Source organism: Bacillus rossius, chromosome 7 (assembly GCF_032445375.1).
Source record: "Bacillus rossius redtenbacheri isolate Brsri chromosome 7, Brsri_v3, whole genome shotgun sequence".
NCBI classification, from domain to species: domain Eukaryota; kingdom Metazoa; phylum Arthropoda; class Insecta; order Phasmatodea; family Bacillidae; genus Bacillus; species Bacillus rossius.
This window is the reverse complement of record NC_086335.1, coordinates 63,114,130-63,128,201: the sequence shown is the minus strand read 5'-3', so window position 1 is coordinate 63,128,201 and position 14,072 is coordinate 63,114,130. Positions and strand designations below refer to the sequence as shown.

General features: G+C 37.5%; 1 protein-coding gene across 1 annotated transcript in view; it reads right to left on the bottom strand.

Moving 5' to 3' along the window:
* Nucleotides 1-1,234, bottom strand: part of LOC134534601 (uncharacterized) — a 44,097-nt gene extending 42,863 nt beyond the window's left edge. The window contains exons 1-2 of the mRNA XM_063373083.1: nt 1,230-1,234; nt 52-144 (exon numbers count right to left, since the gene is read on the bottom strand). Coding sequence (XP_063229153.1) covers nt 52-144; nt 1,230-1,234 — 98 coding nt within the window. The remainder of the gene's footprint in view (nt 1-51; nt 145-1,229) is intronic.
* Between the last annotated feature and the right edge of the window lie 12,838 nt (nt 1,235-14,072).

Genomic DNA, 14,072 nt, shown 5'->3' with positions numbered 1-14,072 from the left:
GGAGAAGCGCTTGAGAAATGAACAGTAGCATGGTTGGGGAGTGGGGCTGACCTGCGACCCAGAGGGCGAGCAGAAGCGCTCTCAGCATGGCCGCGCGACGCCCCTCTAGAGTCGCCCCTGTCCGCGCGCCCCCGGCCCAGCCATCTGCACAGCACACAGAGCACCCGCCAGTCATACTCAGTTTGAACTGATCTACATTGCCGTTCAAAACACATCTGGAATTCGAACGGAAATGTTCGGCAAAGTACAAAACGTTCAATCAAACTCCCACGCCAATTTTCCCCAACGTGCAGCAACGTATGAAACAAACGCAATAGCTAGGGACAGGAAAAATTCGCGGTTTCGACGGCCTTCAGGATAGACTGCACATTCCACTTTACACTCGGGCAAATAACACCAGTTCATTGGCTGCTGACTCTTGAGTCTTCTCAGCTGGTTTAGTCTGTGATTCGATCTTTCTTTGGTTGAGGGTTTATAATTGGTTGAGATTCGTCCAGATGAACAGTAAGCCAATAGCAAAATCATCTAAAAGGTATATGTACTGGAATTTTAGCCTATTGCCGAATGAATCCGCGAATTTTTCCGGTCTCTGGCAATAGCTCATATGCGCACCTTTGAACAAGAACTGTGGAAAAATACGCTTGACTCATCTCCTCGTCCCGCGCTTTGAATAAGTTTGACTTCATTTATCTTCTAATTTTTAAATATTGTCTACATTTAAAATCAGCAAAGCTAGGTAGAGGACGATTTACAAACAAAATATTCCAACACACACAGGGCTCGAATATTTTTAACTTACATTTTATAAATCACAGTTCGAAAGTTCATTACTGACAACTGCGTAAGTAGGTAGCTATGTACTCACTGTTTGTATTGCAGCTCTCGATATTCCAGAAGAAGACAGTTATTTTTCTTACGGCCTGAATCTGAATGTACTCACTATAAACCAGCACTGGACATCTCGTACCTACTTAATCAGTCATGTTGCGTTCTGGTTTTAAAATTGGAATATATCTATAACTGGCATTGAGGTTCATTTTAATCCTACTCTGAAGTTAGAATCTAATAAAAGCCGAACCACAAACCTCACATTACAACAATCTCAGTGAACGTTTTTTTCCCCTCCGATTATTGTGTATGTCCAAGAAAAAGATTAGTTTATTATTTTGTTTCTCATGAACGACGGATAGAAATGCACGTTGTGGCAACACCTGTTGGTAAACTCTCACGGCATGGCCCGCGCTGGGTAGCCGCCCAGTGTTGGAATAGTAACGCACCGCTCAGTGGGCTGAAGTACCGCCAACTAGCCACCCGCCGCGCCACTGGCGCCTCACTTCGCGGTTCGCGCGCTACCCCCGCGTCTGCGCCCTCGCCACCCCTCCTCCTCCCCCCTCCTTCTGACTGTCACGCTACACTTCCCCTGATTCGTTCCTACACGCCCGTATTCTTGCTTTCGTGTTACATGTAATTTTTTGACGTGACAACGTCTAATAAATCGATGAACGCCGGCTGCACGCACGAAAAAGTGTCCCGTTACGCACATTGTCTCGTTACGCTCATTGTACGCTTGCGCCGCATCTATCTCTCTTCCACTCGATTGGAACAACCATCTATTTGACTTTTTCGAGGCACATTAAACTTGAAACACTTCCATTCGTTTCCTATCATCGTCCTATCCTTAACAGAATAACACAGATTGGAAGAAGTTAAATAGCAAACACGTATAAAAGTTATAGTTAAAATAATCTCTTCGTTAAAGTAATAAACATATTTGAATTAATTTATCAATTAAATTGTAGATTTATTTTCACTCCTTCTTTGTATCCATACAAAAAGGTGATAATTCAATAAAAATGATTCAATTTTATTCATTAAAGTATGCAATCGTTTCATCAATGTTTTATTATGACGTTGTCACGTTAAACTATCGTCTGTAAACCGACAACCAATTTTTTTCTTCTTTTAACCTCACATGCAATTAACCGTTTAACGTGTGCCTGTGCAGTATTTAGGGAGCCATCATACTTAAGTGTTAAGTCCCTGATGTGCTTGCAGAAAGCTTGCCTTGATAATGACGGAGACATTCATATCAGACAGCGACAGGTATTAAGTGACGGCTTAAGTCCACAGTGTTTTTTCAACAAAAAAAAAGACCAAGTATCTCTAAGGTAAATATTCTTGTGTGTTGAAAAGACTGTGTGAATAGTAAGGTGAACCTTCGCATCTCGTGGAACACGCGTTAACTCACCCCCTCCCTCTCTTTAATGAACCACTATAAAATACCGATATTTCAATTATTTTTTTTTTACATCGGGTGTTAAATTTTAAATTTATTTAACCAATACCTTGTTAACACTATGGCAAAAATGATTACAAACAAAAAAAAATTGTGAGCGAGTCTTTCAATACTCGCCATTGATGTGTAATATCTAATCTCGTAAAATCGTAATGTAACTAGCTTTATAGAATTTAAATTTTAGCACACTGGAATACTTGAAGTAATTGTGCAAATCCAACGCAAATATTCAAGGGTATTCTTATGTAATGTAGGGTGACAGAAAAAAAAACCCTCAGATATTAAGGTTTTTAATGTCCATATTAAATTATTTAAAGTTTAAGATGCTGAAATGCGAGGGAAATATTTTTGTGTAGTGTATTTTGTTAGCACAGGGCCACAGGCTCGTCGTACATGTAATGTTGGTGGGCTTTGCATAGACTGCAGTCCTTCAAAAATAAACTCTGCTGAAATTTAAGTATTTTTTCTATTAGGAATGTTACTATGCGTAGCATATTATGCTATTCTGCTTCTTTAAAATTGTCAGATGTCTTGTGTTAATGTGTTTTTGACGTGACAACGTCTAATAAATCGATGAACGCCGGCTGCACGCACGAAAAAGTGTCCCGTTACGCTGTGTCCCGTTACGCTCATTGTACGCTTGCGCCGCATCTATCTCTTCCACTCGACTGTTTATAAAGTGAAGTGAAAAGTTAATGTGGTTTTCATTGCTTATTACAACAAAAATTTCGGCAATAAAGGTTAATTATTATTCTTGCATTTTAAAAGTCTGATTACTAGTATAATTTCAAGTATATATTTATTCTTTTATTATTAAAATAAAAATGATTCAATTTTATTCATAAAGTATGCAATCATTTCATCAATGTTTTGTTATGACGTCACGTTAAACTATCGTCCGTAAACAGACTTTACAAACAACAAATTTCTATAACAGTTGGAATATCATTTCTTAAATATTAAAGAGTAGTTGAGATAAACTACTACTTTGCGGAACACCTAATACCATTTAGTTGAAATTGCATTTGCAAATTTGACTGCAAAGCGTCTATTTATAAGATAATTATATATATATATATATATATATATATATATATATATATATATATATATATGCTACTTACACTCGATATTCCTGATTGAAAAATAATGTTCTTATAAATATTTTTTTCGTAAAAAACGTCTAAAATACTGCATAACAGAGGTATATTGGTCAATAGTTTGTGACTAAAATTTAACTGTCAATAATACTTCAAGAAAATATATACCGATAAATGGTTGAACACACAACATCGGTATACAACAACTCACTGATACAAAATTAATTCAAATATTTTATGTACAAATGTTTTAAATGTTTGTTTGAGCTTTATTTAGAACATATTAGAATTATAATGCTACAGTTACTAAAAAACCAAAAGAAAAATATTTTTGCAAAACTCCGTTCCCCCGGAGAAACCCCCGGAATGGCCACCGCATGGGGAGCCCAAGAAAAGAAACGGGCTCCCCATTTGGAAGCCACCTGGAAGGTTTTTTTCTGTTCCACCCACCGTTTCTTTGGTAGCCTGACTTGTTACAAGGGATTGTATTCCTACCAGAGAAAATGCCACCATTTCGTCTGGGCAATCCGCCTTGGAGGAGCCGGGGCGCGAACCCGGGTCCTACAAGTCACAAGGCAGGCGCTCTACCCCAGAACCAGAGTGGTAGAGCGGACACTTGCAGTCTTCTTAACACTGACATGATTTATTCCACGAGTTTACTGTAGTTTCGTGTGTCCGTAACACGTGCAGTAGCATCTAACTTCGGTAACGAACAAATTTATGTGTTTTTATGTTGTTCGTTCAGCATGAATTATGTAATTTCATAATAGTGAAACATAATTTGAACTAGTCTGGCAATAGTTGATTTCTTTCAAAAAAAGTTACAGTACCGCTGTACAATAATTATATAGAAATATAGACTAGTAAAAAAATATGTAAGAGCTTGCACTGTCGATGGTAAAGTTATTTTGAAATAAATGTTAGTTATTAAAAGAGTGTGTTTAGTTAAAACATGTATGTGCTTACAAGCATGAATTCATTGTATAACATTTTATTTATTTGGTTTTAAAGCAACAGAAATGTTAACCTTGTTATTTCACTTTTGGCTGTTTGTTTTGTTTTACCGTGCTTACTATGCGCAGCTAATACTGGAATGCTATTAATACTTTATACCTTATGTACTTATATACTTAAATAATTTAATAATCTCTTTGCAGTTAAAGTATTTATACGTATGTGTCTTATTTGTAAAATAATTAGCCTAAATAATTAAAAATGCTACCCAAAGACACTATTCCACGCGGACGAAGGCGCGGGCACAGCTAGTAATATATAATTTTGTTTTAAATACATTATTTTTTGCAAATTTACAGGTTTAAAATACATAATAAATACTTAAATTTTTCTGTTTTTTAATGGTTCTTGCAATTGGGGAGATTGATTATTGTATATATTTTAGGACATACACCATTGTTGATTATAATGTATGTCATAAGAAACCTCAATAACAGACAAGTAAGATAAATGTGCAAACATACATAAAACAAGCGAAACTCAGGTAACATCAAAACATTGGAAATAAAAATTATGTCAGCACAGACGGACACTGCGCTAACAACGATGAGACATTAGCAACAAGAACAGTAAATAAAGAAGAAGAAAAAAACTACTTTGGACAACTCACAGAATTGATTTTTCAGTATTTTTACAAAATATGCTATTGGAAAACAGTTGACAAGGAATAGTTTGCATAACTAAAAGAAAGATATTTTAACTTTGTACACCAAATAGCTTTGGTTATTTTTGCATATCTGAAATACGGTTTATCGAGGTATAACTTAGTATTTATTACAAACATTGGCTAATAATATTATACTTCAATTTATGTGTACATTCAGCAAATTTTTTTTTTAAACCATGGAAAATATAATCGATCGAATATTCAACAATTTGGCTTTCTTTTGTTTTACCGTGCTTAATATGCGCAGTTAAGGTGGGTTTACGATTGAAAATTAAGAATTAAGACTTAGTCGTGTACTTACCATATGACTCTATGTAAACTAGTGGAATGGTTTATGATTGTCGTGTGTGAATTTTGACGGGTCGTGTGCGAACCATATGATGACTTAAGACTTAACAGAAATGGTTATCTTTATATATATATTTCTTGTGTGCGTGTGTATGTCACTGAACTCCTCCTAGACGGCTGGACCGATTTTGATGAAATTTTTTGTGTGAGTTCACGGGGATTCGAGGATGGTTTAGATTCACAATTGGATATTTTATCTCGATTCTGAATTAAGAAAAAACTAAAAAAACACGCTTTAAAAGCAAAATAACTAAGCATTGTTGATAATTAGCCTCCATGGCAACGGGCTTTTGCATTGTTGTTGCCTTCTGCGTAACCATGGGAAAGGTTTTTGGTAACGGCAGTGGCGTGCCCAAGAGGAGGGGTATGTATAATGAGAAGATACAAAATGTCCAGCGTAGAAATACTTACCGCCATATCCATATCTCACAAAAAGTACATTTGGGCAGTACAATGTCTGTCGGGTCCGCTAGAAAGATATATAGAGATATATATGTAGAACAATATATAGAGAGATAGAGATATAAATAGAAAGATAGAGAGAGTTATAGAGATATACATAGAGAGATAGAGAATTAGAGTGATAAAGAGAGATGCTTAGTATACGTTTAAAAAATTACAAAAAAAAAAATTGATTGAGGCATTGCAACGCATGCCGGGCATTATCTAGTATTTTATATTTTTCGTTAAGACTTAAGGGAAGCGACCAATCACAACAAGCCGGAACCTTTCAGCCGGAAGTTTATGTCTTGGTATTGTACCGAGCGAGGCAGTATTTTTGGTTAGAATTCGTATATTTGTAATTTGTAATCATCATCCATTTCGAAAAATAGATATCCCATTTGTTAATAACCTATTTCAAACCTGCTTCTCCATTTCGAACAATGGCCGACCATGTGTTTTGTGCTGTGATTGGTTGGAATTAACGACTTCTATGTCAATCATAAACTGGAAAATGTAGTTTTGACTTAATCGTGTGCTTGATGTTAATTTATAATTCTTAAGAAAATCAATCGTAAACCCAGCTTTAATACTGGAAAGCTATTCAAACAAGGGTTTACAAATAACTTTTAAATATTGGAGGTACTGGGGCAGCACAAAACATAAATGGTAACACTATTTTGTAGTGATACAGTTATTTTCATGTAAATGTACAAATTAACAAATACTAATTTTATATGAATATTTCTGTTCCATTTTTACAAAGAAAATTTATGGTTCACAACGGCAAACAGAATAACCCAACGATGAAACTTAACAGATAAAAACTGGATATCTATATGTACATCTATATGTTAAAATACTTTTCTAATGGTTTTCACAGCACATACTAAAAACATAATGCTGGAATCACAATACCCTGTATAACGGATACACAGAGACGCACAGGTGAACCCAGCGATGTTACAAAACAGTGACGACAGCACAGACGAACTCCGTAAGAAACAGTTGAGCGACAAAACAGATATTTAGAAAACCACAACGATGATAGCACAGAATGACACAGTATGTTTTTCCCAAGACAACGGTTGCGACGTTTCGGGAGAGAGATATATTCCCTTCTTAAGGCACAAACAGACAGGTTTGTCATGACATACAGTTTGATGAGTATCTAATAGTGTATGTCCGAAACTACATCCTGAATTAATTTACCTATTATTTAAAATGTTGTTTGTCGGTTGAAATTTTATTCAATGAACTACACAGTTTTTGAAATTCACTTAGATAATGACGTTCTTTAAACAGATTTGTATTTTGATTTGTTTTATGTGTATATTTGTTTACACTTCTTTTAACAAGGCACAGGTAGAAGTGCAGAGAAGCTTACTCAAAAGAGGAACCTGTTTCTGTAACAATAAGTGTCAAGAACGTAGTAAAAAAAAAAGAGGAGGGGGATAGGGTGGCCAGATTTGTTTAGACAAAAAAAAATATTTTACCAAATTTACAATGGCAGGAGTTTCAAAAGCATTTAAGGGATCGTCAAATAACCTAAAAATGTATTTTCAAGCATTATCTTTGTAAAAGAGTTTCCGGAGGAGTGACTGGCTTCTGTCCTCCCCTTCCACAAATACTGTTTACAACCATGGCAAATGTGTAAACAAAATAACATGTAGTTACACACACTATTACACGATATACTCAAAAGACGTGAATTAAAATTATCGCGACTGTAATTAATCATAGCTGTACTTATATTAGATGTCAATAATTTTTCAAGACATGTGATGATAGCCTACAATTACATGGAGTACTATAGTCTGAAACTATGTATTTGTAATGTTATGCAATTATTGTACACTCACGCCTGTAGCATGGGGCATCAATACAAGGCAATCTGAAGATGAGAAAAGATACATCATCGAAGTTTATGGACCGAGTCGTAAGACACTAGATTAGTAACCCAGAGAACACTGGTTCAAATCCCGGCTGGCCATTGTCATATCGTTTTGACGTGAAGCGTCTTAAAAATCACAGCGAAACATATGGGTAACAGAACAGACGAAAAGGTCTGTATAATCTTTATATAACATTTTCCTAACTATATAGGCTTCGACCTGAGACGCATTTTAGAGTCTTCCATACCTAGACCTCCCAAATAGGTAGGTACACTTAGTTTTAATTTAGGTTAGGAAAAAAATTCTGTTCAGTGTAGCTCACGACTCAGACGTGATAGCGCGGTGATTCGTGTGTTTGTGTATAGAGAACCGACAACACTGGGCAATACAGATTGTACGTTTAGCATAAAACATTAATTTTGATATTGTGCCTTCGGTATCTCATTTATCATATCAAAGGCCAATTTAAAACATTTTCTTCGAATATTAATTAAAATGAATAGTAAGCTACCATTTAGTGTCTGTTTTGAATTAAAATATTTAGTACGTTGACAATGTCTCGGATTTATTATTTTAATTTTAAACTATTACACTAAAAGCGACTCGCTGACATAGAAGTTTCACGTGAAACCAACGGCCGTGACTCTCGATACAGCCCCACCGATTTTTTCTAAAAAATTGGTAGAATGCTTCCTTACTGTAGGTCATGGCTAATTCCTTTCATATTGTCGCTCTAATGTGGCGTTGTGTTTTGTCGTCTGCATTGTTCTCGCTATTAATATGTTTACGGACAAGCAAGCATTTCAGAATAAGGAGAAATATAATATCGGAAATAGGCTATTCTCCTGGTAACAAATATAAAATTGATTTAAAGGTTATCATAAATTAATATTCTGAAATGATTTCGTTGTCATTGACGCAGTTAAAATATAGGCCTAATGTCACAACTAGGTACTTAATCAATAAAACTTAAACAGCAAACATAAAGCTCTCACATTCCGTATTCACATTTGTGTTTGTTTTGATCTATTCTTAATGGCAATGGTTTTTCTGTTACATCTATATGTTAAAATACTTTTCTAATGGTTTTAACAGCACATACTAAAAACATAATGCTGGAATCACAATACCCTGTAACAGCCCCGAGATGACAAAAACAACACAAAAGCCATTGTTAAGTAAGGTCGTAGTGAAGTCAGCCCGCTAAAAGTGAACCCAACAGCCCATCAGAAACATAATGTGGGTATTATTAAAGATGTAGTAACGTAAACTTATTTTGTGAAATAATTCATGCTTAAGTTTAGTTTATCGTTCTTTTGATAGACATGACGTAAACTAAACTCAATTGAAATTCCACCTCAGTACTATAGATGACTACACACCTGATGGTGATAATCTGTCTTGGTATTTCAAACCTATGATATAAATCATGCAATATTTTACTTATTTAACCGTCGGTTATCAGGTAATTGTGATTTTCGGTCACTAGATTGCATTTAATTTCAACTAGTGACCTGGAGTTAAAACATCAATTAGAATCACAAGACTTCGTATGCTATTTATTTATACAAATTATTTCTAAGATAATAGACATAATTTAATTATGTCGTTCGAGTATTAGGACTGTATGGTCGCGTTTTGACTTATGATAGTTTTACATTATGGCACTTTACCGTCGCCCCCCGGTGGAATTCTTCGCTTATGGTAGTCTTCCAGTATGGAAGTCTTCCGTCGACCCCCGTCAAAACAGGAGGAAATGTGCCATAATGGAAAACTGCCATATTTTTATTTTTACAGATCGCAGTTATAAGTACCTATACAGTGCTGCTTCCTATTACTAATTTTTGGAAACATTTGTTTCTATTAGTGCGCGATCTGTTGAGTTAATTTATGACTGGAACTACAGAAAGTCACCGTCAGAAGCGCTTTATGTAACTTTTTAAGTTAACCTGAGAAACAACTAGGGAGTTTACAGCGCTACCTAGCGATGTATTCTTCACACTACTTCGAGAGAAAAGCAGTTGTACTCATTCCATGGAGTGTATATGAAAATATGGCAGAATTCCGCCTCGTTCTTAAAAATTATGGCGGTTTTCAGTTATGGTACTTTTCCTCTTTTTTCAAAGAGGCCAGGCGGAATACTGGCATTATGGTAGTTTTCCAGTATGGTAGTCTTCCGTCGCCCCTCCGCCTGCCTGAGCCTGACCCCATCCGACTTGTTGGCATCTAGTACGGGATTATTTGGGAAGAGGGCGACACAACGGGGTTTGATCTTATTGTTGTGCTCCGTGCCACAAGCCATTTTAGCAAGAAAACGGTGTTCTTTCAAGTACATATTATTTTAATTACTGGTGGGAATCACTATTTTTAAACGGTTTTGTTCGAGTATTGTTTTAGCTGTGTAACTAAATATTTTTTGCAGGTTTAATGCTTTTCACACTTTAGTTTGTCAGGGTAATTATTAGTCACAAATTATTAATTGATTAACTAAATCCCACAATTATGAGCCCACGATTGTGCAAATGTACAAGTCCAACTAAAAATATGGTAATTAAAATTTTTTTAAACATATTCAGTGCGTGAAATATTGTTTTTTATTTTCCCTTTGTGGCAATATCGTTTAATGTAAAAATTACCAAGAGGTAGGTTTGTCTTTGTGTTGTTTAGTTTACACGTTCTGCAGCGGCGGCAGAACATTATCAATGTCTATGAAAGGATTGCAGTATGTCTACGTAGCCTATTGGCAGAATCTGTTGCAATATAACTCAATGATAAGGTGATATTTGCAGGACTACAAAATCAGTCTATTAGAATGCTCAATCACATCTAACCTACACATAATATCAAATTAAATCAAAAACTAATTCATTATGATCAATCCTAACTTTGATATTTACTAAGCAAATTTTTAATATAGTGTATTTCAACAGTAATATAAATTGTTATTAATCATTATTGATTGATCAGTAATTATTGATATCCTGAGCAGTTCTTTTGAAGTGAGTATAGTTTGATAATTCATGTTTATTTAGAAAATTGTTCTCTCTTTCTCTCTGTCGTTTTACCCCTTACGATATACTTATGAGTAGAGACTGGAAAAATTCACATTTTCAGACTTCGCAATCCCCTACATAAGCAGGCAAATTACACCTGCTGGTTGGCTATTGACTAGTGAGACATGTCAACTGAGATGCTTGTGATTCGATACTTTTGGTTGAAGGTTTTTCATTGGCTCAATGTCCTTCAAATAAACTGTGAGCCAATCACAGAAGCAATTTAAAGGTATAGTTGTTTGGATTCTAGTATATCACGAAATTAATTTGCGAATTTTTCCGGTCTCTACTTATGAGTCAAGGTTTGTATAGCCAAAGTTTCACTTCTATCATATGTACTGAGTTCTTCGTGCTATTTTTTAAATTTAAATTGAATATATTTTTATTAATACAACAGTCAGGTAGGTATTGCATTAAAAATATATATATTGTTGAGATTTACCGCGAGTTCGTAAAGGATAGCCCAATTAAAGATTTTATCACACTACACAGTTTTATTGATAGCCACTACTTATGTCACAATTAATCTTCTAAATTGGAAAATAATCAATTAAAAAAATTATGCTTCCACAGTCACTCGTTTTCACACACCGCACACCTCGAAGCCGCACCTCTCGCCGCAGCACCCCTCGTGGATCTCCGCCGCGGGACTCCGTCGCCGCACTCCGCCGCCGCCGACGCACTTGCCTTCGCCGAGGATCCGCTTGACGCCTCGCTCGGAACTTCGCTCGGGCCTCCGCCGCGCCCGCGACACAATCGCCCGGAACTGAACTCTTCGCCCTGGAACCTTCGTCCAGGGACTTCGCCGCTCTATCGCCCCGGAAATTCCGCCGCGGGAGAACTCCCGACTGAACTCTCTCTCACAACTCCCTGAGGCCGGCGTCCCCCGGCTTTTATATCAGCCCAGACACCTTCCAGAACTCCCAAGCGCGGCTGGGGCCAGTCGCGTCATTCCGTGCCGACCCGACGGCAGAAATCTTTCTAAATACGTGTCGGCGGCTCGCGTAACTCCGGTGTCAGTTACGTGTCAAAGGCAGGGCGCCAAGCGGGGAGTGGTGGGAAGGAGGGGGAAAAGCGACAATCATTGTTATCTTCCAGGCGCGCGCGGTGCATCTCATGTTGCGACAGCCACCAGCCAGCTCTGCACCTGCACGTGTCCCAACGCCATTATCTATAGACTCATTACACATTTCAATAAATATAACAACTTCTTTGAACCAACTAGAGATAAACAACATGCCAAAAAATATTGTTACGAACGTGAGCAAGGCCGCGTCACGCGCAGGTGCAGAGCTAGCTGGGCTGCATCACATGCCGCTGTAACATGGGATGTTCAGTGCGCACCTGGGTCGTCGCTTTATCTCCCTCCAGCCCTCAGCTCCTCGCGCGGCGCTGTTCGTTTGACATCCGAAATCTGACAGCTGCGGAGTTACGCGAACCTCCGACACGTGTTTCGAGAGATTTCTGCCGTCGTGTCGGCGCGGAATTACGCGACTTGCCCCAGCCGCGCACGAGAGTTCCAGAAATGGCGGCTGAGCTGATATATAAAAAGAGGACTTCGGCCTCAGTGGAGTGGTGGGAGAAAGAGTTCAGGCGGGAGCTTTCCCGCGGCGGAGTTTCCGGGGCGACAGTGCCGCAGGTGCGGCAGAGTGGCGAAGTCCTTGGACGAAGGTTCCAGGGCGGAGCTTCCGGGCGATAGTGTCGCAGGCGCGGCGGAGTTCCGAGCGAGGCGACGAGCGGATCCTCGGCGAATGCAAGAGTCGGCGGCGGCGGAGTGCGGCGAGGGGTGCTGCGGCGAGAGTTGCGCCCGAGGTGCAGCCCAGCGAGGTGTGTGGATTGTGAAAACGAGTGACTGGGGAATAAACATTTTTAAGTGCAATTGATTATTTGCCATTTTAGATTATTTGTTAGTGACATAAGTAAAACTGTGTGTGTGATAAAAAAAAATCTATTAATTGGGCTATCCTTTACGAACCCGTGGTAAATCGTATTTATAGATATTTTTAACCTCTGCCCTACAATAATGTTAACTTTATTATTTTTTAAAATCTATTATTTCCTTATTTATCATTGATATACTATAATAGCTTTGCTCTAACATATTATATAATATTTTTATGTCATAATTGTTTAATTTCTATTTTCTTGTTATGTAGTTTCATTATACCTGTTTTTGTAGTCGTATTTGTTGTCGATATTTTTTTTCAAGTAATACAACTCCTTGATTTGTGTCATCGTGTGGTCCCTTGAAGTGGTGACTGCTTGCGGGCGGTGCCTACCTGCATGGATTGCTTCTTGTAGGTGGTGCCGGCTTTACTTGCGGTGCCTGGTCACATGCAGTGACTATCTCTTGTGGAATTGTATTTTTTTTTTTAACTTTCTCGTGCCCACCATAAACGTGTCATAACTGTCGGTGGGCGTGTCACAAATCTTGATAATAAATAGTTCCCCAATGAGCATATCGGCCATCTCTGCAAACCTTCAGCCCCCTCGTCACCAACAGTAAACACTGCACCAATCGCCCAAAGCCCGTGGCATCGGAGGTCCTTGCCCTTCCCAAACTCGGCAGAATATTCTTGTGACAGGGTATTTTTGACGTGACGTCTAATAAATCGATGAACGTCGGCTGCACGCACGAAAAAGTGTCCCGTAACACACATTGTCCCGTTACGCTGTGTCCCGTTATTCTCATTGTACGCTTACGCCGCATCTATCTCTCTTCCACTCGATTGGAACAACCATCAATTTGACTTTTTCGAGGCACATTAAACTTGAAACACTCCCATTCGTTTCCTACTTTTCCTATCATCGTTCTATCCTTAATAGAATAACACAGATTGGAAGAAGTTAAATAGCAAACATGTATAAAAGTTATGGTTAAAATAATCTGTTCGTTAAAGTAATAAACATATTTGAATTAATGAGTGCAAATAAAAGTAAATTCATCAATTAAATTGTAGATTTCATTTCACTCCTTCTTTGTATCCATACAAAATAGTATTAATTCAATAAAATGATTCAATTTTATTCATAAAAGTATGCAATCATTTCATCAATGGTTTGTTATGACGTTACATTAAGCTATCGTCCGTAAACCGACTTTACAGACAACCAATTTTTTTAACTAAGGCAGTACATCAGCTGATTATGTAGGTTCAAGGTCATGACAACATAGATTTGTATTTGTATTTTAATATCTTCAATATTTTTTAGTAGCCTCTAATATTAAATTATTTTATTCATAAAAGCCATTCAACT